The sequence below is a fragment of the Bos taurus genome, chromosome 1 (genome assembly GCF_002263795.3).
Source record: "Bos taurus isolate L1 Dominette 01449 registration number 42190680 breed Hereford chromosome 1, ARS-UCD2.0, whole genome shotgun sequence".
Classification (NCBI taxonomy): Eukaryota; Metazoa; Chordata; class Mammalia; order Artiodactyla; family Bovidae; genus Bos; species Bos taurus.
This window is the reverse complement of record NC_037328.1, coordinates 116,965,823-116,988,905: the sequence shown is the minus strand read 5'-3', so window position 1 is coordinate 116,988,905 and position 23,083 is coordinate 116,965,823. Positions and strand designations below refer to the sequence as shown.

Genomic DNA, 23,083 nt, shown 5'->3' with positions numbered 1-23,083 from the left:
GTTCTGTGCTGTGGATGAGAAGTCTGGAGGAGTTTAACCGTGTGTGCACATCTGTGCACACCTGTGTGTGTACATTTATTATCTGCTTTTATGATGGTCATTGAAAAGTGTGCTAAACTGACTTTCCCCCTCTTTGACTGAGAAAGAACTTAGCCAATTTCCAAACTAGACTCAAAATATACTCATTTTCCTGATGAAACACTTTCTGAAATTAAAAGATTGCTCTGAAAGTGATCCAAAAAATACCATCATTCTCTGAAGTTCAAGATAAATGCCCAAGATTTATGGGTGCCTTAGTACTTCACCCAAAGTACTGAAGGTCTGATTTTTTTTATCAGTGTCAAATACAAAACTGCACAGTGAATGCTGGCCTTCTGTGTGAACATGGGCCTGTTTCTAGGCTTTTGTTTCTGTTTGTGTCTGGGTACTTGTCTCCCTAAAATTTTTTTAAGCCTTAACATTTTATTTATTTTTAAATTTAGATAAAATTTATTTTTATGGTGTTAGATGTTGATTATACATTCTTTCTATGTACACATATAAAAATGTGACATTCTTGAAAACCTCTGCCTCTCATTTTAGAAAATTTATTTTTAATTGTAGGATAATTGCTCTTCAGTATTGTGTTGGTTTCTGCCATGTATCAACATGAAATCAGCCACAGGTATACTGTATATCCCCTCCCTCTTGAACCTCCCTCCCACCTCCCATCCCATCTTACTCATTTTTAAAGCAAAAATTAATATCCACTTTATGATAAAAATGAAATACAAATTTCCAAGCAAGCAGAACTTGAATTTCAGCCTATTGAAGGCTTATCATTTTAGCTGAAGTCAGTGATGAGGTGGATGAGTCTTCCTTTCTCCATGTTGAGGTTAACTTTGGACCACTCCTGTTTTAAAGATGGTTTCTGTTGAAGCCCTCTGCAGCCTGGCCTGATGCACCCCTGCTCTGGGCCACCAGGCTGGACTGTGAGTGCGTGTTCTCAGCTAGTGTTGTCTCCTGGCAGGGTGGGTATTAGGGCTCACGCATGTGTGTGCAGTGTTTTGCCTCTGCTGCTGCTGCTGTTCAGTTGCTCAGTCATGTCTGACCCTTTGCGACCCCATGGACTCCAGCACGGCAGGCTTCCCTGTCCTTCACTGTCTCCTGGAATTTGCTCAAACTCATGTCCGTTGAGTCGGTGATGCCATCCAACCATCTCATCCTCTGTTGTCCCCTTCTCCTTCTGCCCTCAATCTTTCCCAGCATCAGGATCTTTTCCAATGAATCAGTTCTTCACATCAGGTGGCCAAAATATTGGAGTTTTAGCTTCAACATCAGTCCTTCCAATGAATGTTCAGGGTTGGTTTCCTTTAGGATTGACTGATTTGATCTCCTTGCTATCCAAGGGACACTCAAGAATCTTCTGCAGCACCACAGTTCATGATAAAAACATTTAAAACTCAGAGTTCATGGTTGGCACTTTGTTTTTTATCCTCCACATTGTATAGTGGGAAAATTTAACCTCCAGTAGAGCTGGCTCATTGGAAAAGACCCTGATGCTGGGAAAGATTGAAGGCAAAAGGGGACGGAGGCGACAGAGGATGAGATGGTTAGGTAGCATCACTGATTCAATGGACGTGGATTTGAGCAAACTTTGGGAGATAGTGGAGGACAGAGGAGTCTGGTGTGCTGCAGTCCATGGGGTTGCAGAGAGAGTCATTCACAACTTAGCTACTGAACAACAGCAGCAAGAGTTCTTTTACTGAAAATGGTTTGCCGCTAAGACTCTGATTAGTGGTTGGGTGTGTCCTCAAGTGCTGGGGTCTTCAGTTGTCTCAGCTTTGCAGATAGGCAAAGCAGTAGCTGGTGGTTCTGCTTTTTTTTTTTTTTTTGAGAATTGTTGCCTAGGTGCAGTAAAACAAGTTTCAGTCTCTGTAAGGACCGTGGTAAGGACTTTGGCAGTTATCCTCTTTTATTTAGAGAAATCTTTGAAGAGGGTCAAGGCTAGTGCAAGAGGAAGCTATTTGTGTCCCTTGGCTTGGGGATTTTAGAGGCATGCTGTTTTAAAATCTGGACACTCTCCCTTCTATTTTTACTTGATTAGATTTGGCAAACATCTTCAGAGCAAAGTGTCATAAAAGTTTGTAGTTTGAGTTCATATAACACATGTTACATCTTGTTCTGAATCTCTCAGTGCTGCCCTAAGGCCATTAAGTATCCAGGTCCTACCTCATTTTCCCAAATTGGGTTCTTCACGCATCCTGGGGTCAGAGAGAATGTTTTTCCTTTAAAGGGGGTGTGTTGCTGCGTTACTGGAGTTTGAGAAACGCTGTACAAACAACAATAGTAAACACTCTGGAATTCGAATCTTACTCTGAACTGGTTGCTTGGATTCCTGCCGTCAACTCTCACTCTTCAGAAACTTTAGGAGAAAAAGCATCATGGAGCATGTTCTGGTTGTGACATTGTGGTTTTTACCCATTTCCCTTAGTTTCTCTAGGAAGCTGACATAAAGCTTTGTGTGACTAAACTTAAACAGAAGTGCCCACCAGGCTTCTCTTTTACCTCTGTGTGCTTCCTGATACAGCTGAGTACTCTGCAGCTCTGGTGTTTTTATTCGTGGGTCTAGGAGAAGTTAAAGGAGTGAAAGAGAAACCTTCTTGATTGGTTTTCTTCCTGGGTGAGTGAGTGAGTGTGTGTGTGTGTGTGTGTGTGTGTGTGTGTGTGTGTGTGTGTGTGTAGCTTTGTGTGTGTGCTTTTGCAGTAGGATGGGTGTGTGGCAGAGAATTCGGACCAGGGATCTCCTGTTCCTGAACTAAGAGGGAGCACCCAGGTTCTTCCCGGTGGTTGAGTGCAGCCCTGTTGCCAGACACAGGGGCCCTGGTTTTCTAGAAAGCTGTGAACTCCAAATATTTACATCAATGGTTCTCAAAGTGTGGTCCCTGGATCCGCATGACTGATCTAGGAAGCTATGAGAAATTCAGATTCTTGGGCACCGCCTCCCTCCGCAACCCGCCACCCCTCGCCTCCCCCACCTCCTGAATTGGAGAGTCTCAAGGAGGGGCCCAGGCAGTGGCTGTTCTTTAATAAACCCATCAGGATTCTGATGCTTGCAAAAGTTTGAGAACCATTCACTGCTCAAGGTCAGGGTCCTTTTAATTTCTGAAGCAAAACCTTTTGCATTCCTTAGAGCTCAACTGGAGCGTCAGGTTATCACTTCCTTGAAGCAGAAATGGGACACAAAAACAGCAGTAATACTAATTGCTGGCCATTCACAGTGGTTGGGAACATGGATTCTTTCACGTTCTAAACCACGATATGATCTTTCTTATTTCCTCAGCTGGGATATGGAGGTAATAGTAGTGGAAACCATACTAGCCCTGTTTCACAATTGAAGAAAACTGAGGCCAGAAACAGTTCCGAAGCTTGCTTTGAGTCACTTTTGTTTTTCAGGTTTATATATATTTTTTAAAATTAAAATTTATTTTTAATTGGAGGATAATTGCTTTACAGTTTTGTGTTCGTTTCTGCCATACATCAGCATGAAGCAGCTGTAGGTATACATGCGTCCTCTCACTCTGGAATCTCTTTCCACCTCCCACCCCACACACCCCTTTAGGTTTTCACAGAGCACTGGATTGAGCCACTCTTAACTGGAGTTAGAGGTTCAAATTCAGACAGTACGAAGGCAGAGCCTGGGCTCTCCCTTCCCTCTTGTGTGCGTTTCCAATTCAGTCATCCTTACCCTGGGGTCCACACGGCCTTCACTTGTAACACAGCTGGGGGCCACGGGGGGCTGCAGTGGCTGGAGTTGGACGTCCAGTTGTCAATCTTGTGGTGGTGTAGCAGGAGCGGGGCCTGTGTGAAACTCCGTGTTTCTGAAATCTGGATTCCTCTTTTCAGAGGCAGGGCTTTAAAAGCTAAAAGCAGTCCCTCTCAGTACACTCTGGTTTTCAGCCAGGGCGTTGTGGCACTCTGGAGGCAGGTGTTGGCAGCTGCTGTGATGCAGGGTCATTGCCATTTAGTGGGTGGGGCCGGGTGTCCTCAGTGTGGACAGTTGGGCTCAATGAAGAATTGTCCTTTACCGCACTGGACTCTCAGATTACCAGCAAACCTTCAAAGTCGCTTTCCCAGGTGGGAATCTACATATGACCTTTTTTTGCTTGATTATAATACACATTCCCCTTGCGTGCATGCGTGCATGCGTGCATAGTCGCTTCAGTCGTGTCCGACTCTTTGCAACCCTGTGGACTGTAGCCCGCCAGGCTGCTCTAAGGGATTCTCCAGGCAAGAATACTGGAGTGGGTTGCCATTTCCTCCTCGAGGGGATCTATACACTCAGTATATACCGAATCTTGGAGGAATATAACTATTGCATTTTTAATATATCGGGAGAAGAGTTTATTTTGTTAGTTTGAAACTTTTATCAGGTGTTTTCTCCATTTCAGAAAGTATACGCCATGCTGTTCCTGATAATTTGAGATGGCAATGCGGTCCACCTGTGTCAGTCTGCGTTTTGTGGTGGCTGCATTAGGGGGATTCTGGGTATAGGAACAAACACTTACTAACACTTCACGTCTCCTAAGGCCCGGTGCTCCAAATGAACTGCCCGGAGAATCTGTGGAGTTAGTTGAGGGAGGGCCCAGGTCGGGCCAGCACAGCTGCCCACAGGCCACACTTCTTGGGTGGTGGTGGCCCAGTGGCACACGCCTCGGTTTTCTTTTCAAGTACCTATGTTGTTATAACCTACTTTCGTTAAAAAAATTTCATTGATTAAAAAAAAAGTTATTGTCTATGAATTTCATTTCAGACTTGGGGGAAAGGGGCATTTAAAACTACTTGCCTTTAGGATAGTGCCTTGGGCTTGATGGGGAGAACCACTGCTCTGGGAGGTGAAGTGATTCTAGTCATAAATCCAAACAGAATTAGGTACCCCCAAGTTCATGGGGTAGTGAGTCACAGTATGCTTATATTAATTGTTCAAAACAGGTTATCATACACTTATTTATTCTTTCAGCAAATCTGTATTGAGTGCCTTTGTGTGCTCTGTGCCAGCCACTGCTCTGCGTGCTTGGCATGATTCTTTGATTCTTTGGCATGATTATTTATGAACAACATGAAGACCCCTGTCCTCGCAGATCTTACCTGCTGGCGGGGGTGACAGACAGGACAGGGATTTTAGGTGGTAAGTGCTATGGACTGTTGGGAGATTAGGACTGCTAGGGTGAAGGGAATGGGGTGAGCAGTTCCAATTTCAAATAGAGTTATCACATTTCTCATTGAGAACATGACTTAAGGTGGTCAGGGAGTTGGCCATGTGCAAACCAGGGGAAAGAGACAGGGAGAAGAGGGAGGGAGAAGACCCAGGAAGAATAAACAGCGCAAGGCCTGGAGGCAGGAGAAGGTCCAATGGAAGGCTTGAGGAGCTGGCTGGGGGTGGGAGGGTGGGTAGATGTGTGGCTGGAGAGGAGTGTGCAAGGAGAGGGTGATCAGGGATTAAGTCTGAGAGGTGTCAGGGGCTTGTAGCACCTCATGGGGCCTCTTCTCCCATTCTGAGGTGCGGAGTTATCACAGATTTTGAGGAGGGTCATCATCTCAAGTTTTGCAAAGCTCCCCGTGGCTGCTGTGTTGAATGTGGCCTTCAGGAAACAAGAGTTGAAACCAGGAGGCCAGTTAGGAACCACTGCAGCATTCAAGCCTGAGATGATGGTGCCCCTGACCCTGGGGGAGGCCTCGGTGGTGGTGAGGAGTGGCCGGATTCTGGATGCATTTTTGTGACATTCTGAATGCGGGATTGGAAAATTCTCAGCACTCATGTTTCCCAGCAGTACCTGTATGGATCTGAGTTTGAGGAAAATCTGTGGCTGACAGACGTGTTACCATGGTTCCATGTTCTTCCTTCTGGGGATTATGTGTGTGAGAGACAGACAGACAGACATGGCTGCCCAGGCCAGTGGTTAGCAGTCAGTCACAACAAGCTAGCTGAGCAGGGCTTTGCTATTGTTCAGTCTCTTTGCAGTCCCATGGGCTGCAGCAGCCTGGCTTCCCTGTCCTTCATCATCTCCCGGAGTTTGCTCAGATTCATGTCCATTGAGTCGGAGTTAGTTTAGAATAGAAAGCAAAGTGGTGCTAAATGGAGCTAGTTGGTCCTGAAAGCCTCACACACTTCCTTGTAATTAAGCCAGGATGTATCTTTCGTGAAAACATATGCTATTACTCAATTAGTGTTTCTTGTGTTACTCTGATGGTAAAGCAAAGATAAGAATTCAGTTTCCTTGTCCTGTTCTCCTCATGACCCGATATGTCCCCCTTCTTCCTTAGACTCCGAGACTGTAGAAATCCCGTCAGCATGCTTGCTTTATTTCAGTTGACAGACGCTTTTCTGACTTAAAATTTGCATATGTAGTTTTGCCCTAGATTTCCAAATAATTAATTTGGAAATTCAGGAGCAGTTTAAGATGTCTTCTGATATGAACGTGCAATTCATTTTCTGTGCAGATCCCGATTCCAGCGACCTTTGTGCTGGAAGGAGACTTGATTACCTGAGAGCTCAGTTTCCTCTGGTGGGGTCTTCTGAAAGCCCACTAAAACTGGGGCTGGCCGAGGTATTAGGCGGAGCTCACGCAGTTAAGTCAGGTGACATGGCAGGACTCCAGGAGACCCCAGTTCTCACCCGAGGTGACCTTGCAGGAGCTGTCTGTCACTAATGATTTTGACCTAAGGCTTCCTGCCTAATCATAACAGTGATTTGATCAGTTTTGTTGTTGTTTGTTTTAATTTTACACATGGAACAATTATTTGGGAAGAATTAAGTGTATATTCTCATTCTTGGGCTGTGGCTACCATTAACCCAGCTGGCACCGAGATTATTTCTTGGCCTGAAGTGAGAGGAGCAAAAGGTAGCTTCATTTACTCCATCTTTTCTCTTTTATTCTTTCGCGTCTGTATCGGGAACTCTGGGAACTCTGATTTAGTTCGGTAAGTGATATGGGCAGGGGAAGGTCGTTTTTTTTTTTTTTTAATGCCTTGGGCTATTTTTGATATGTTGTGACCTTGGTAAGGAAAGTTTTCCTATGTCTATCTCGTAGGAGATCTTTTTAAGAAGGGTAAGAATTGTGGCTGTGTATTTTTAGACCACATTTTCATGTGGCATGTGTACTCTTGGTGCACAGTGTCATGGAAATTTCTCTTCCTAGTCTAGGATTGAAAAGATGGCCTTTCAGCGCTGGCTTTGTCCGGTTACTGTACTAGCTTAGCCTCGCTTTTTTCATCTGTAAAATGGACTTGAAGACTCACATCCGCCTCAGATTTGGTAAAGATAAAGTGAACCAAAATAAATGAAAGAACTTGGCAAGCTCTTAACTTTCCTTCAGTTGCAGGACTGTGATGGTGTGTGGTTAGCACAAGCCTCGTGCCTAGGAACCCTTCATTTCTGTCTTGAACTCACTGTGGGGTGTTGGGTACTTGAGTGAGCCAGTTTTCTGGAATATTGAACAGAAATATGCATAGGGGCTGGCAAGGGATAGGGAGTCAGACTGTGGGCTTTCTAGAAGCAGTTCTAGTTTAGAATCTATGATTTTATGTTTATGGGAGAGGGGTTGCTTTGTTTTTCTTTCTCCAATTTGTTAGTGAAAAATTTTTATCTGCAGGCAGCAGTTGTTAACATTTGGCCACCTTTGCTTTGTCTCTCTCTGCACATTTATGTATTGATTTTTAGACCCCTACTTCTGCTTTCCTTGGTGAGTGTTCAGCAGCTCTCTTCTACAGAGTATCGTGAAGTTTGTCATTCCTCAGGCTGCAGGAGACTGGCTTCAGTTCAGTTCAGTTGCTCAGTCGTGTCCGACTCTTTGAGACCCCATGAATCGTAGCACGCCGGGCCTTCCTGTCCATCACCATCTCCTGGAGTTCACTCACACTCATGTCCATTGAATTGGTGATGCCATCCAGCCATCTCATCCTCTGTTGTCCCCTTCTCCTCCTGCCCCCAATTCCTCCCAGCATCAGAGTCTTTTCCAATGAGCCAACTCTTTGCATGAGGTGGCCGAAGTACTGGAGTTTCAGCTTCAGCATCATTCCTTCCAAAGAACACCCAGGGCTGATCTCCTCTAGAATGGACTGGTTGGATCTCCTTGCAGTCCAAGGGACTCTCAAGAGTCTTCTCCAACACCACAGTTCAAAAGCATCAATTCTTTGGCGCTCAGCCTTCTTCACAGTCCAACTCTCACATCCATACATGACCACAGGAAAAACCATTGCCTTGACTAGACGGACCTTTGTCGGCAAAGTAATGTCTCTGCTTTTGAATATGCTGTCTAGGTTGGTCATAACTTTCCTTCCAAGCAGTAAGCGTCTTTTAATTTCATGGCTGCAGTCACCATCTGCATTGATTTTGGAGCCCAAAAAAGGCTTCAGTTGGAGCTTTTACATCGTTGGGACTAATCAGTACCTTTTCTCCAACAGGATGAACTTACCGCAGTGAATGTAAAGCAAGGCTTCAACAATCAGCCAGCCTTTACTGGAGATGAACATGGCTCAGCTAGAAATATTGTGATTAACCCATCAAAGGTAATGCTCATTGTTTCCTAAAACTTCTGAAATATGTACGTGAGACCCTTGGTAACTCATGTTGATACATCTGTGTTATTTAAGCCATGATCCACGTTCACAGTTCCCCCAGGTATCCTTTATGGTGCCCTGCCCCGGGCTCCCATCAGGGGTCACGCTTTGCTTTCTGCTGGCGTGTCTCCGAACCCTGTTTTAATCCACTGCAGTACTGCTCTCCAGGTCCCCTCACTGAGTCCAGTTGTTTCTCTTATTGTCTAGTACTATAGTCTAGATTTGTTGATTATTTCCTCATGACAAGATTCAGGTTGAATATTTTTGGTAAGAAGACTACACTGCGTATCAGATGTGCAGTGTTAGTTTGCTGATTATTGGTTATACTGTTTGATCACTTAACGTGGTGTCTGCCGTCTCTTTCCTTTGCAAAAGTTGTCATCTCTTCCTCATAGGAATCTCCACAGGATGCTGCTTTGAGACCATATGAATATACTATTCGGCAATAAAATTTTATGCTCTGATTTTTAGCATCAATTAATGATTCCTGCTGCATGATTTATTTTGCTGATGTTTGCAAAAGCAAAAATGCTGGTTTTGTAGTTGTTATTCCTTGTATGTTTAATAGTTGGCATTCTTTTGTAAACGACACTGCATTTTAAGGGGTTCACTTTGAACCCCTGAACTCTTTTTAAAATCAATTGTATTATTTTCAGTTTTCTTTTTGATGCTCACATTGTCTCACATTTGGTCAGTGGGGGCAACTTTAACCTAGTTTTTGGGCCTTTTTGACATATCTCTCTCGTGTCATCATTTCCTCACTTGTGACACAATAACATTGTCCAGGGCCATCTTGTTCTTTTCCTGCCCCAGCCCAGATCTTGGTACCTGGGTTGCTCAAGGCTACTAGTGTTGCAACGTCTGCTGCTGCTACTACTGCTACTGCTAAGTCACTTCAGTCGTGTCCGACTCTGTGTGACCCCATAGACGGCAGCCCACCAGGCTCCCCTGTCCCTGGGATTCTCCAGGCAAGAACATTGGAGTGGGTTGCCATTTCCTTCTCCAGTGCATGAAAGTGAAAAGTGAAAGTGAAGTCGCTCAGTCGTGTCCGACTCTTCACGACCCCATGGACTGCAGCCTACCAGGCTCCTCCATCCATGGGATTTTCCAGGCAACAGTACTGCAGTGGGCTGCCATTGCCTTCTCTGGTTGCAACGTCTAGGGCCTTTCAATGGACAGAGATGATAGATATATTTAGATTTCTTTCCTCCTTCCTTCCCTCCCTTCCTCCCTCCTTTCCATCTGTCCATTCTAACTCATGTACCACAGAGTTTTTCCCTTACTTGTCCCCTTTCCATCACTATATCTCCTTTCTCTCAAAGCAAGAACCCTGAATCCCAGCAGTATCGACTTGTTTATTCATTTACTCTATCTTACAATATACATAAAAAAAGTGAAGTCACTCAGTCGTGTCCCAACTCTTTGCGACCCCATGGACTGTAGCCCACTATACTCCTTCATCCATGGGATTTTCCAGGCAAGAATACTGGAGTGGGGTGCCATTTCCTTCTCCAGAGCATCTTCCCGACCCAGGGATTGAACCTGGGTCTCCCACATTGTAGGCAGACACTTTACCATCTAGCCACCAGGGAAGTCCTCACTGGGTCCAGTTATACATAAAAAGTTCCAGAATAAATTATACCAGTGTCATTCCAACAGCAATATTAATTTTGTAAAGCCTACAATTCCTTTACCATACTTTTTGTCTTCAGACTAACTTTAAGTTAAAGTTCATTTTCATTAAGAAAATGTAGTCAGTGTTGTGTTAAACATGTTTCTTGAACTAAGTCTTTTTTCTGTGTAATTATGTTAATAATTAGATATATAGATAGATTTATCTGTTTTTGTTTGTATTCTTTTAAGGTTTGGTTTTTTGTCCTCTCTGAGTTATTTCTGTTTTCAAATATTGAAGTACTTTTACTCATTAAATTGAAAAAGCATGCATTCAGATAAAGAGAAATCAAGCATACAGATGAATTTCTATTCTTCTTTTGTTTTAACCAGAGATAAACATTGTTAAAAATTTGTGTATTATTTCAGATCTCTTTATATGCATACATTTATACACAAGGATATGTAATTTGCTAAACTGGCAACTGAAATATTCAGTAGGAAAGGCTGTTCACTTCAATGTGATTTGTAATAGCAAAAATTTGAACACTCTAAATGTCCATCAACAGGGACTTGATTAGATACAATGTGGGTATCCACACAGTACATTATTATTTGTCTGTGAAAATGAACGAGGATGGTCTCCATATGCAGATATGGAAGGAAGGTTCTCAGATTTACTCAGTGTACATAATGAGGTATAGATAAGACAAAAATACATTTGTGTGTGTTTGTGTGTATTCACACATGATGAAACACTGGAAAGACAAACTTATCAAGGTGGTTACTTGGAGGCAGGCACTGGGAGCTGGGAATGAGGCTCTTAACTTTTTTTCTTTGATTTTGGAATAATGTGAATATATTGCTGCTAGAATAAAATTAAATGTATGGTGATGTATTTATTTATTTATTTTTGAGTTCTGTCATGAATTTTCTCTGAGCTTGTTTTTTGGGAAGTTTGACTTTGCTTACAGTTATTGTTCATAAAGTTTGTTAGGAAGTAAAACATATATACAGTCCCTATGTTCCATTGCTATTATTAAATACACAGAAAAGAGTATAATTGCAAGAAATTGCCCAGACTTTTTTAAAACATAATTTTTGCAAAGCTCTTTAATGATTGGCTTGGTTTAATTAAATAGTCTCTTCAGATCACTGTGGATATTCTTGGTAGTTCTCAGACTAGTTTAAAATTGTTTTATGCCTTTATTTTGATTAAACTGCTCATACATAATTGCAAATAAGGAATCTTTTAAATATAAAACAATCTACATAGGTAGGTGTTTCGTGTCATTGGTGCAAAGACTCACCAAATACTGCTTGAGAAACTTGCTTATTTTCAAACAACTGTTTTTTGCTGAATTTTTGCATTTAATTTATTCTCTGGATATTCTGCACACTTGGCTTAAAAAATAAAACCATACTATGAATTTGTTTAAGAAAATTAAAGTTCAGACTTCTTTTTTTTTTTCTAATTACTGTAATTTTTATTGCCCTGTTACATCAACTTAGCAAAACAAACTTTTTCATTGTATATCAATCTCAAGGAGCAGGAGATGCCAATTCACATTAGAAAAGTTGTACCAGTTATTCATCCTGGTAGATAGACTCGGCTAATTGTTTCCAGCTGTGCTCCAGCCTATAGACGAATGGTTCATTGACTTGTGAGCATTAACCAAGGCAGTGATTCTTATCCTGCTGCAGCATGGTAGGCATTTTGTTTTAATCATGGTTGCTGCTGTCTGCTAACCTTATTGAAGGTATTCATTAGAAATTGTTGTCCACATCCTGGTACTAAAGAATTTCCAGAGGACACAATGTGATGCTGTGATAGGATTCTTGGAAATTCCAACAGGTTTTCTGTGGATTCATTGAGTTTTTCGATATTAGTCCCCTCCGCTCTCGTCCCTGTCTCTTTCCTTTGTCCTCTTTAAGCATGGTTAATTTGAAAATGCTAGTCATTCACAGAAGCTCCCTTTGCTACTTTGTTCCATTCAGAGCAGGTAACATTAGCTTTCTCTTGAAATGCCTGTACTCATGAAATTGGCAGCTCTATCAAAAACGTTGAATATTTAATTTAATTGAACCTTTTGTAATTTTCCATTTAAATAAATTAGATTTCTCTAGACTAATTTTTTTTTAAAGGCACTGAGTGTAAATACAGAGTTTCCTTTCCAAAAATACATGCTATTAAGATAAAACAAGGAAAAGAATGATTACTGTGAGATTACTAGGTTCTGCTGTTGTACGCAACACCTCACAGGAAAAAGGTTCTCTCCAAACGAGTGTGTATTATGAAAAAGACATAGAGCTGAAGATTAAAGCAGAACCCCTTCTCTTGAAATTTATTCAGTATGTAATTAATTTTATCTTACAGAGATTTTCAAAGGTGCTTTTTTTCCCCCAAACTGCTTGTGAGTAGTGAAACAAAGGTGCTCTGGGAACTTCTGTGTTATGTTAGTGTAAGGAAATTACATCTCTTGGCTTCAAGGTCTCAAATTCCTCTTTTATTTTCTGATGGACTCTTTGAAGATTTTCACTTAATACAAATAAAATACTAATATGTACATTACTAACATTCTTGCTTTTTGTCTTTAAACCTTTTCTTTTTTTCCCTTCCACAGATCGGAGCTTATTTTAGCAGCATATTAGCTGAGAAACTAAAGCTTAACACTTTCCAGGACACCGGAAAGAAGAAACCACAAGTTAATGCTAAAGATAATTATTGGCTGGTTACTGCTCGATCCCAGAGTGCGATTCATAGCTGGTTCTCTGACTTAGCAGGAAATAAACCACTTGCTATTTTGGCAAAAAAGGTATTTAAGTATTTCTTGCGTTGTTTTCCTTGTGGCCTTAAAGAAATGAAACTATTTGGGATAATGTTGAAGTGTATATTTCTGTTCCCCAGTTCTCTCCACAACTCAGAGTTTCAGTGGCAGGTGTGTGCTGCTCATAGGCTGTTGGCCCTTCGTTTTGGCGGCATGTGGTGCCAGGGACATCTGGAGACCTGAACATGCCACACAGGAAGCTGTTGATGCAGTAGACAGGGTTTTAAAATCAAGAACGGGCAGTGAGACTTCATTTATTCTTGTTACATTCTCAGTTTTCTTAGGCCATGGTGTCCAAAATGCATTGAATAGAAATCCTCACTTTAATGTTATTTCCTTGTCTTGAAAAGCGTCCATCCAAATTTTTAACCTAAGTCTCTTTCTGAACAAGTGAGATAAAAGATAGTGATTCTGTGTGTGCATGAAGAACATCTTTGAAAAAGTTTCAGAACAAAATGGGGCAGTTTTATTCATAGTTCCCAGCTTTTTGGAGGAGGGGGAAGTGGAGGGAGGGAAGGGAGGCTTCTTTTAGGATCTTTGCCTTTGATCATTTTCCTCAAATGGGAAATACTGCACACATTCAACAATCTGATAGTCCCTATAATATAAAACGTCCTTTGAAATTTAGATGAGAGCCAGAAACCTCCCTGTTAGTCTTGATCTCTGACTTCTTACATACCTTTCAAATAATTCCCAGGTCTTTCTCATCTCCCCTGAAACCCTTTAGTTTCAGGAGAGCCCATTTTCCATTCTTAAATTTTCACGAATGGCTTGGTGCAGGCTCAGGTGAGAGGAGAGCTCCTTTGTGTATTTACTTGTTTGTTTTCTAAAGCAACTCTTTGAAAATAGTGCCTGTAGCTCCCATTGGCTTCATTTTGCCCTAATGTCAGAGCATCATGTTGCCTTTCGTAGATGCTAGTGCTTAAAGGCAACTGAAGTCCTTGCAAAGCGCAATCATCAGCATAACCCCTTCTTGCTACTCAGGGAGTGCCTCTGTCTCAACACAGGCTGAACCACAGAGCATTTCTTTTCCACTGTTCAGCATTTACCACGTGGGCCCACAGGGGTGTGTGAATTGTATCTGAAGGCCACAGAAGTCAAAGGCCATCCTTCAATACTTGATGTATTTCTACCAATAGTTCATACCCTCCATGTGGGTTAGTACCTTCCACTCCTATGTAGCCAGCCTGATGTCTTTCTTTTTAGGTTTGCCTTTTTTGTAAGCTTTTAGAATGTATTTTTTGGGGATATTTCCTGCAGGCAAGTACTGGTGAGGAATTGATGCCCTTGCTTTAAGGGGTGTAGTGGCCTCTCATCTTTATGGAGGGCGATGAATTGTGGTGCAGTGTATTAGCCACTGTTCTTCTCTCTTTATTAGGAGCTGCCTCTGGCCAAGTCAGGTGTCCCTCAGGTAAGCCCTGACATTAATTCTCTTTGCAAAGTTAAAATATATTTTCTTTGTGAAACCATTGAATATACTTTGACTTATTCATTTCTTGGGCATTTCAAGAGCCATTCCGTCCCATCCCTTCCTCAGCATTTCATCCTCCTGAGATGGTGACAGTTCCGTAGAATTGGGTAGAAAATGGCATTCTCCACATGTTCCTTCATATTAGGAAGTTTAAATACATCTTGTTAATTTCTGATATTTATCTGTGAGGTGGCTTAGTACAGAAGACCTTCATTTTCCTGTTAAGATCCTGAGTCATCTTCCAGCTCTGATCTAGAGTTCAAAATAGTTTCCTGTGTGGGACGGGATCAAGTTTCCAGACCTGGTTTTCTGCTGCTGTAAAGCTCCACAGTGCCCCATGTGTTTAGCCTCAGAAAGGTCATCAGTGACCTACAAAAGGCCTCTTAATTCAACCATGGTCATAGCTAGATTTGGAAAAGGAGACTTCTTGCTTCTGGGGATATATCCTTCTAGCCTTTGGCACAGCTCACTAGGAATGATGTGTTTCACTTCCGGTGACTTTGATTGCTGTGGTCTCAGGAATTTCCCTCTATCACTACCCAGCAAACGGGATGCTGATGGTAAGGAGCTTGCGAAGAGAAAGGTGATTCAAGGGTGGCCCTTTGGCCAGTGGAAGACCACCACGTGCTAGGTGTCTTACTTTTCTTTTGGTACATAGATGCAATTCCAGCTTGATTCAGAAACCAAACAGCTGCCCGGTGACTGCCTGGGTTCAGCTACAAGTTGAAGTCAGATGGTTTCTTGGCTGAAAATGGAATCCATCTCTGCAGGAAGTCATACTTCAGTCAGTGTAAACATATTTTCCTTCCTGAGTTGGCCCAAACTGTAAATTTGACAAAACCATCAAAATGTGTTTTCTTCCTTAATTAAATAACTTTCTTCACATATGTTCTTCTGAATTCCAAAACCCTTGATTTGAGCCAACAGTTTTTGTTAGGGTTCTGCCAGCAAGGGCAGTGAGCTGCAGGTTTGCCTTGTGCTGCTGTTCATGGAAGACTCAGCTTTGCCTGCTATTTCATCTAAACGTTTCGCATGATCAAAATGTACCCCTCCCCCCACTCCTTCTTGTCAGTTGCTGCTCAAAAGAAACCCTTTAGGCTTCTATAAAGATACTACTGTTAATACTTCTATGGAGGTGCTAACTTTACTTTTTGCGTTTGCCTTATTTTTAAGCCTTGATTTTATATATGATATATAGTCTTTTGGTACATCTTACCTAGCGGGGAACCTGACCTTGACAGCTAAAATTTAACTCCCTGATTACTGTCTGTCCTAGTGAAGAATACAGCAGTCTGGTCTTGTGCTTTTCCTCTCCCCCGCCTAAGTGATAGTAAACCCAAGCCTTGTGCTCCCTGGAAGATGTGTCTTGTAAGCTAAATGTTCAGGACATTTTCTTGTTAAAATGTCTCACCGTTATCCACAGAGAGGACGTTTTACAGCTTTAGGCTGTGTCCCTTTCACCTCCTTTTTAGTTATGTGGTGTGTGATGTAGTTGCCTCTGTCATGGGACTTACGTTCTAAAGTCAGCAACCATGGCAGGAATAGTACACGGTCAGAAGTCTGTTACATTGACCATAAAGTACACTTTATGGACACACTGCATCTCAGGGTCCAGCCAGACAGCTTTCCTTCATCATGGGAGCAGCTTGAAGTTTCTTTGGGAAGAACCAGGTACAAAAGATATCTTGTTTTGAAGGGCTATGTACAAAAACCACTTTTTAATTCTAGGATTACACTGTACCAAGATTGTGAGTTGTCAAGTTTGTAACATATGTATAATGCAAAAAATCCACTGTCTAAGCCACTGGCTAACTAAGAAAAATGCCATGCTATATGAATAAATTAGCTGGTTTGAAGCTTTGATTTTTCAAGACAAAAATTGAGCAAGACTTTGGGACATAGAAACCAGGGCTAGTGATGTTTATAATTGTGGTTTCCAGAATTTTCTTAGGTGGGTAGAGTCCGTGGCTTGAGAATATTTTGGGGGGCATGAAGAAATCTTTGGAACTGGCAACAACGAAAGTTGTCATAATTTTGATAAATGTAATTTTTTTGCTTTATCCTCCTCACCCTACTGTGAAGTAGACAGGGTCAGTTTATCTCATTCATACATGAAGGGCCTGGGAGTGATGGGTTTAATCACACAGACTAGGGCCAGGAATGAAACACAGAGGTACTCATTGCTGTTGGGGGCTGGGAGTGGGACAACGCCTGCTTCTCCATCTCAATTTTCCCAAACTGCTGCGTTGTAGCCAACGTGCCCTTTGTCCACTGTGTTACCCTGTATTCATAAATTGGATAGATACGTATAGATTAATGGGCTCTTCCTAGGGTATTTATGAGGAATTCTACAAGACCGGATTAACTCTTGCAAGCCATTCAGCAGTACATTGGGATACTAATTTGCTAAATAGTACCTTTGTGGTCTGGAAGAAATAATTAACTGCCTCAAGTGCCCACTCTCAACCAGTGAATTAATTACCCAGCTATTTCTAGCGCCGTGTTTATTAGGCAGATTCACTGAGCCATCATTTTAGCCTCTATTTAAAATTTTGGGCTAAAGGCTCTTTTAGAAGCTTTCTGGAAATTTTCATTCTTATGAAATGTTACAGTTGGAAAGCTTTATACAAAAATGCCCTTCAATAAGATATAGAGTGGGGATAAGTTTTCTCATGATCTGTCCTTTCCAATTTTGAGATTAAACTCTTTGGAGGACTGTCATGAAATTATTTCCCTCTATTGTTGATGCAAGGAGTAGCTTTCAGCATCTGAGAGCTTGAAAATAATTTGTTTTTATAAATAAGAAAGCACAACTGATAAAACTGTCCCACCAGTGCACTAAACATACAGTGTCAATTATTTTTTATTAAAATTTGCTTAAAATGTTTTATTATTTTTTAAAAACCATATGTGCTGTTTGAAAATCCATGAAGAATAACTTTGTCAGAGTCAGCATGGACTTAAGAGTCTCTTTCACTTCCCCTTTCTTTAGGCTGGCCTAGCGATGAATATAATATGGGATGATTATAAATATGTTATTTCTTTCTAGGTTCCCATCCTTAGTAAAAAAGAAGATGTTTTTGCATATTTAGCGAAGTATTCAGTGCCAATGGTTCGAGCAACATGGCTGATCAAGATGACGTGTGCCTATTACTCTGCTATTTCTGAAGCGAAAATTAAGAAACGTCCGGCCACTGATCCCAATTTGGGTAAGTGAGACAGTGTGATACATTTTAAATTATCCTGTAAGTCATTGTTGCCTGCACCTCCTGTACCCAGCCCAGCGAGCTGAGTACTGAGAAGGTCCGTTAGGGAAGCTAAGTCATTAGCGGTGTGGATAGGGGCTGATTCTGTTTCCTCAGGCACAGATTCCCAATTCTCTCAGCACGTCCTGTTGCTCTTAGCTGCAAAATGTGTCCTAAACACTTCACCACCACTTTGACTGACTTGTGCTTCCACCACCCCATCTCTTGGCTGGAGAATGGTCACAGTCTTTTAACTGGTCTCCCTGCCTTTATTTTTGCTCCTTACATTCTAGTCTCTCCACAGCCACCACGCTGTTTGCTCAGCCTAAATCATACCATTTCATGTTCCTGTTTATAACGTTATGGTAGTTTTTCATCACAGTGAGAATAAGGATCCAGATTTTCTCCTGCAGGGCCATCCATGATCTGGCCCCCTCTTCCTGTGACATTTCAGCCACAGAGCCTTCCATATATCCCTCCAACATGCAGGCTCCTTCCTTTCTCAGGGCCCCTGTCTTTCTTCTTCCCTGTACTTGGATTGTGGGGCTTCCCTGGTGGCTCAGTGGTAAAGAATCTGCCTGCAGTGCAGGAGCCGATGGAGACATGGGTTTGATCCCTGAGTCAGGAAGATACCCTGGAGGAGGGCATGGCAACCCACTCCAGTATTCTTGCCTGGAGAATCTCAGGGAAAGGAGAGTCTGGTGGGCTACAGTTCATGGGGTTGCAAAGAGTCCGATACGACTGGAGCAGCTTGGCACATACTTGGGTTGTTCTTCTCCAGGGTGTCTGCAGCCTCGTTTGCTCCACTGAGGCTTCTGCTCGAGTGTCATTTCCTGAGGAGGTTTTTCCTGGGACACCCAGATAAATAGCATCCTCTCTCTTTCTCACCTTCCTGCAGTTATGTTCTCACGGGTGGTTGTTTTATTCACAGCGTGTTTCTCTGTCTGAAACTGTCTTTTAAGATTTTGTGTCTGTCATCCCCTCACATCTGTGTGCACGTGCGCGCACACACACGCTCTGGTGGGCATTTGTTGAATGAACTGAAGAGAAGCGGTTTTCAGTCAGTTTCCACTCTTTGAGTGACTAGACAGTGACTCCTTGAGGCAGTGCTAAAACATGCTTTATAAAAGATCTGATGCCACATTAGAAATGTGCACAGAGGATGATACATAAAGACTCCATTGAGAGATTAGGTTTACAAAGAATTCTTCGTGAAATGGAAATGTGCTTATGGTTTTATAAGACAGACACCCCACTCCCACCCCAATTGCAAAGCTCTGAGGAGCAGCAGGAATGGAAAGGACAGATGTCTTCCGATGTCAGGCAGCAGCCCAGATGAGTGAGTTAGGGTGTGATGTGTTTGGAGAGGTTGAGGGAGCCTTGGTGAACTGAAGAGTAAAGATACTCTAAAAGCACGGAAATCTAGATTCAAAACAAAGCAAAAAAAATGGCCTAATTTCATGGAGTTTAGCATTATCTCATGTGTGTCAGAATAACCAGCAAAAATGAACTATATCTAGAAAGCAAAACCAAACTGTGTTGTCTGTGTGTCAGTAGGTAAATATCAAGAAAACAATGGGAGGAAATAATTCACCAAGTTACCAACGGTTGTCTCTGAGTGTTGTTTTCACGGTATTCTTTTATTCATTCTGTATCTAATTTTTTTCACTGGTGGGTTAGTCTCGAAGTTGTAGCCTGCCAGGCTCCTTTGTCCATGGGGTTTTCCAGGCAAGAATACTGGAGTGCGTTGCCCATTCCTTCTCCAGGGTATCTTCCGGACTCAGGAATTGAACCTGGGTCTCCTGCACTGCAGGCGGGTTCCTGCACTGACTGAGCTACGAGACAAGCCCTACTTTTTTTTTTTTATTATTAGCTTATTATTTTACTGGGGGAAACTGAAGAAATGCCTCCCCTTTCTTTAATTACTAGAATAGTACCTTCCATTGCAGCATTTTCAAATGGTGCTGAAGTAGATACAGTGCAATGTTTGTTTCTTTTCACATTTTCCATGTTTTCTTGAGCTTTTCTTCATTCAGACACACACATGTATGTGCAGTTCTTTCTACTTCTCTACCCTTTCTCTCTCATATGTGTCTCTGCATGTATCTGTTGCATTTGCTAATACTTCTCCCAACAGCTTGGGTATCTAGTTGCTTACTAGTCACTTCTATTTTGATGACTAGCATCTAAAACCTGATGTGTATCAAGTGAAAGTCTTAATTTCCTACCATGCCTAAACTTACTCCTTCTGCCGACTTCTCCTCAGTAATGTTGTACATAGTCACCAGGTGGATAGGGTAAAAGACATAGTCCTTCTGGGCTTTTCTCTTTCAGAACTCGACATTCACTCCCTCCGCAATCCTGTTTACTTTTAAAATACAGCCAGAGTCCAACTATGTATTCCTCTTTCCACTGCTTCTACCCTGGCCCAAAGCACCCCCACTCCCCAACCCACCCCCATGCCTGCCCTGTTTCTTGCAGGGCCTGTAGCTGATCCTGTTTTTGTTCTTGCTCCTCTAATGACAATTTTCTACTTGTAGCCAGAGTGGCCCTGCTAGGACATAAATCATGGCCTACACCTGTGCTCAGCGTCCTCTCATGGCCGCCTGTCTCTCTCAGCCTCGGTCAGCAGCAGCAGCAGCAGCCTGTGTGCAAGCCGTGGCCTCAGGCATTGACCTGTGGGTGCCGCTCTCCCTCCCATCCTCCGTTGTCCCCCGGGCCTGCTCCATCCCCCTACTCCCAGCTTAGCTCAGAGGGCACTTCTGAGAAGCCTTCTCAGACCACCGCAGTCAGAATGTCATCTTCTGTCACTTTGTCTGTTTGTCCTGCTTCATTTTTCTTCATAGCTCTTGTTATATTCTAATTAATTGATCACCTCCTACTTCTGACTCTGAACTGTACTGTTCCTTCCTGAGATATTTTGTCAGATATGTTCTGTGCTTGGTATCTTAGGGCAGTACCTGGCACACAGAAGATGCTCAGCAGTGCTTAAGAATAATAAATGAATAATTAGGCTTGAGGCGTGTGTGTGTGTGTGTGTGTGTGTGTGGTGGTGGCAGCGGGGGAGGGGCGGGTAGGTAGTGCATACATGCTTTTTTTTTTTTTTTTCTTGTTTGCCCCAATTTGTAATTCTTGAAATTTTCAGCATCACTGGCTATAACGGAGAGACTCCTCTGCCATTCCTTAGATGCTCTTCATATTTTTTGATAACTTGTTCCTGTTCATGTTTTCCTGATTTTAACTGTCAAAATCACAGAAAGGCAAAAATACCAAAACCAAAAAAAAACAACCACAAACCAAAAAAACAAAAAGGTTTTGGAGGAATGATTCAGATGAAATGTAAAACAATTTTAGGATAAATTAAAATTTGATAGACTCTCATCTTTTATGAAGAATGTTTTTAGGGGCCCCAGATATAAATGTATCACCTGGATGTATGGTTTCTTCTGCCAAATGGAGGAATGTCTGGCTCCAGTGTCTAGCTCAGAACATCAAGGACTTCTTGTTGGATTCGTTACCTTTTTGAAAATTTATTTATTTATTTGGCTGCACCAGGTCTTCATTGGGTGCTTTAGTTGTGGCACATGAACTCTTAGCTGTGGCATGTGGGATCTTAGTTCCCTGACCAGAGATTGAACCCTGGCCCCTTGCTTTGTTGCTTAGGGCTTCCCTGGTGGCTCAGAGGTTAAAGCATCTGCCTGAAATGCGGGAGACCTGGGTTTGATCCCTGAGTCGGGAAGATCCCCTGGAGAAATGGCAACCCACTCCAGAACTCTTGCCTAGAGAATCCCATGGACAGAGGAGCCTGGTGGGCTACAGTCCATGGGGTCGCAAAGAGTCGGACATGACTGAGCAACTTCACTTTGCTTTGGAGTTTGGAGTCTTAGCCACTGAACCACTAAAGAAGCCCCAGATTCGTTACTTTTACTATTAATATCCTTACCAACGTAACCAGTTGGTTTGGGGTGGGGATTATTTTCTAAAGCGCACCCCCCCACCCCCGCCAAAATTTCTTTTGTTTGCACAACCACAACAGATAGTTGCCTCGGTTCACCTTTCACCCACTAGCTGGGTTTTCTCATTTTTCTTAAACCACATAACACACATGATTCTGTTTTTCAGTTCAGTTTATTTACAAAGCATTGCATTTTTTTTTTTATTATTTATGTGTACTAAAAAGTGTGAATGTTAAATCTGTGAAAGTTGCCCACTGTCCTTTTCTCATGGTAGAGTATTGATCTTAAAAATAAGCATTTAAGGCTAAAAGTATTTTAAAAATGCATGAATTTTAGGAGTTCACCCCAAACCTCTTAGGTCCAGCATCTCAGAAAGAGCTTTTGGCTGTAGTCGTCCTGGCTCTGCTGCTCTGTGGCTGGGTGACTTGAAAGTAAAGTCCTTAGTCTCTTCAGCTGTGGGTCCCCTCCACCCTGATCCAGTCCACATAGCCTTTAATGGTCATGCTCTTCAGCCTTTCTTTTTTGTGACCTTAACATGTTTGAAGGCGATAGGCCAATTATTTGTCGGAAGTCCCCTGATTTGTATTTGTCCAGTTACTCGTGATCAGCTTCATGGTATGCACATTTGGTGGGAACACCTCAGAGGCAATGCTGTGAGTGTTTCAGTTCCTCCCAGCACATTGTCCTGGGACCAGTGGTGATAACCTTGAGATGGTGTCTCCCAGATTTCTCCCCTGAAAACTTGCTCTCTTATCCTTTGTAATCAAGAAGTGATTTGGGTAAATATCCGATTGCTCTTTCTTTATTCTTACCTGTGTTTTAAGTAGTGTACTATTTATACTACACTGTATGGTAAGAGCACACAGGTTCAAATATCTGATCTTGATTTGCCACCCCTCTGTTGCACCTGGTACCCCTCACTTTCCACTTTGTCTTCAGCACCTTCTTCAGCTTCTATAAGCAAATGACACAGTGTATTTGGAAGCATTTGGCTGTGTAGACATAGCCATAATGTAGCAACTTTCACACTCCAAGTAAGCTGTACAGCCAAGCAAGTATACACACATATATATATATGTGTTGAGTTGGATTAAATTGCATACACTTCAGAAGATTAACTTGCAGTAATAGTGTCTGTGTTCTGGCTGTGATGGTGAAAAGAACTGTTCAGCACATTTGGGGCAAGATTGACTGTCAAGTGTCACCCTTTTCTGGCATTGGTTTTATGGCTTCTGTTGTCTTGATGATCGTTCGTCGGATTTGTAAAGTGTTTTCGGTAGAAATGGCCTTTATTCCTTTGTAATAGAAACATATGTTTTATTTTCAGTTCCTACATTCAGCGCTGGAACAGAGCTATAAAGCACTGCTGTTTGA

General features: G+C 42.3%; 1 protein-coding gene across 10 annotated transcripts in view; it reads left to right on the top strand.

The window, feature by feature from the left end:
* Positions 1-23,083, top strand: part of MED12L (mediator complex subunit 12L) — a 362,689-nt gene that overhangs the window by 28,650 nt on the left and 310,956 nt on the right. For 8 of the 10 annotated variants that reach the window (XM_024990948.2, XM_059885773.1, XM_024990950.2 and 5 more), the window contains exons 3-6: positions 8,443-8,547; positions 12,834-13,025; positions 14,416-14,448; positions 17,558-17,717. In XM_024990948.2, the coding sequence (XP_024846716.1) occupies positions 8,443-8,547; positions 12,834-13,025; positions 14,416-14,448; positions 17,558-17,717 (490 nt within the window). The remainder of the gene's footprint in view (positions 1-8,442; positions 8,548-12,833; positions 13,026-14,415; positions 14,449-17,557; positions 17,718-23,083) is intronic. The other 2 variants (XM_005201810.5, NM_001206505.2) reach the window with 1 other exon arrangement.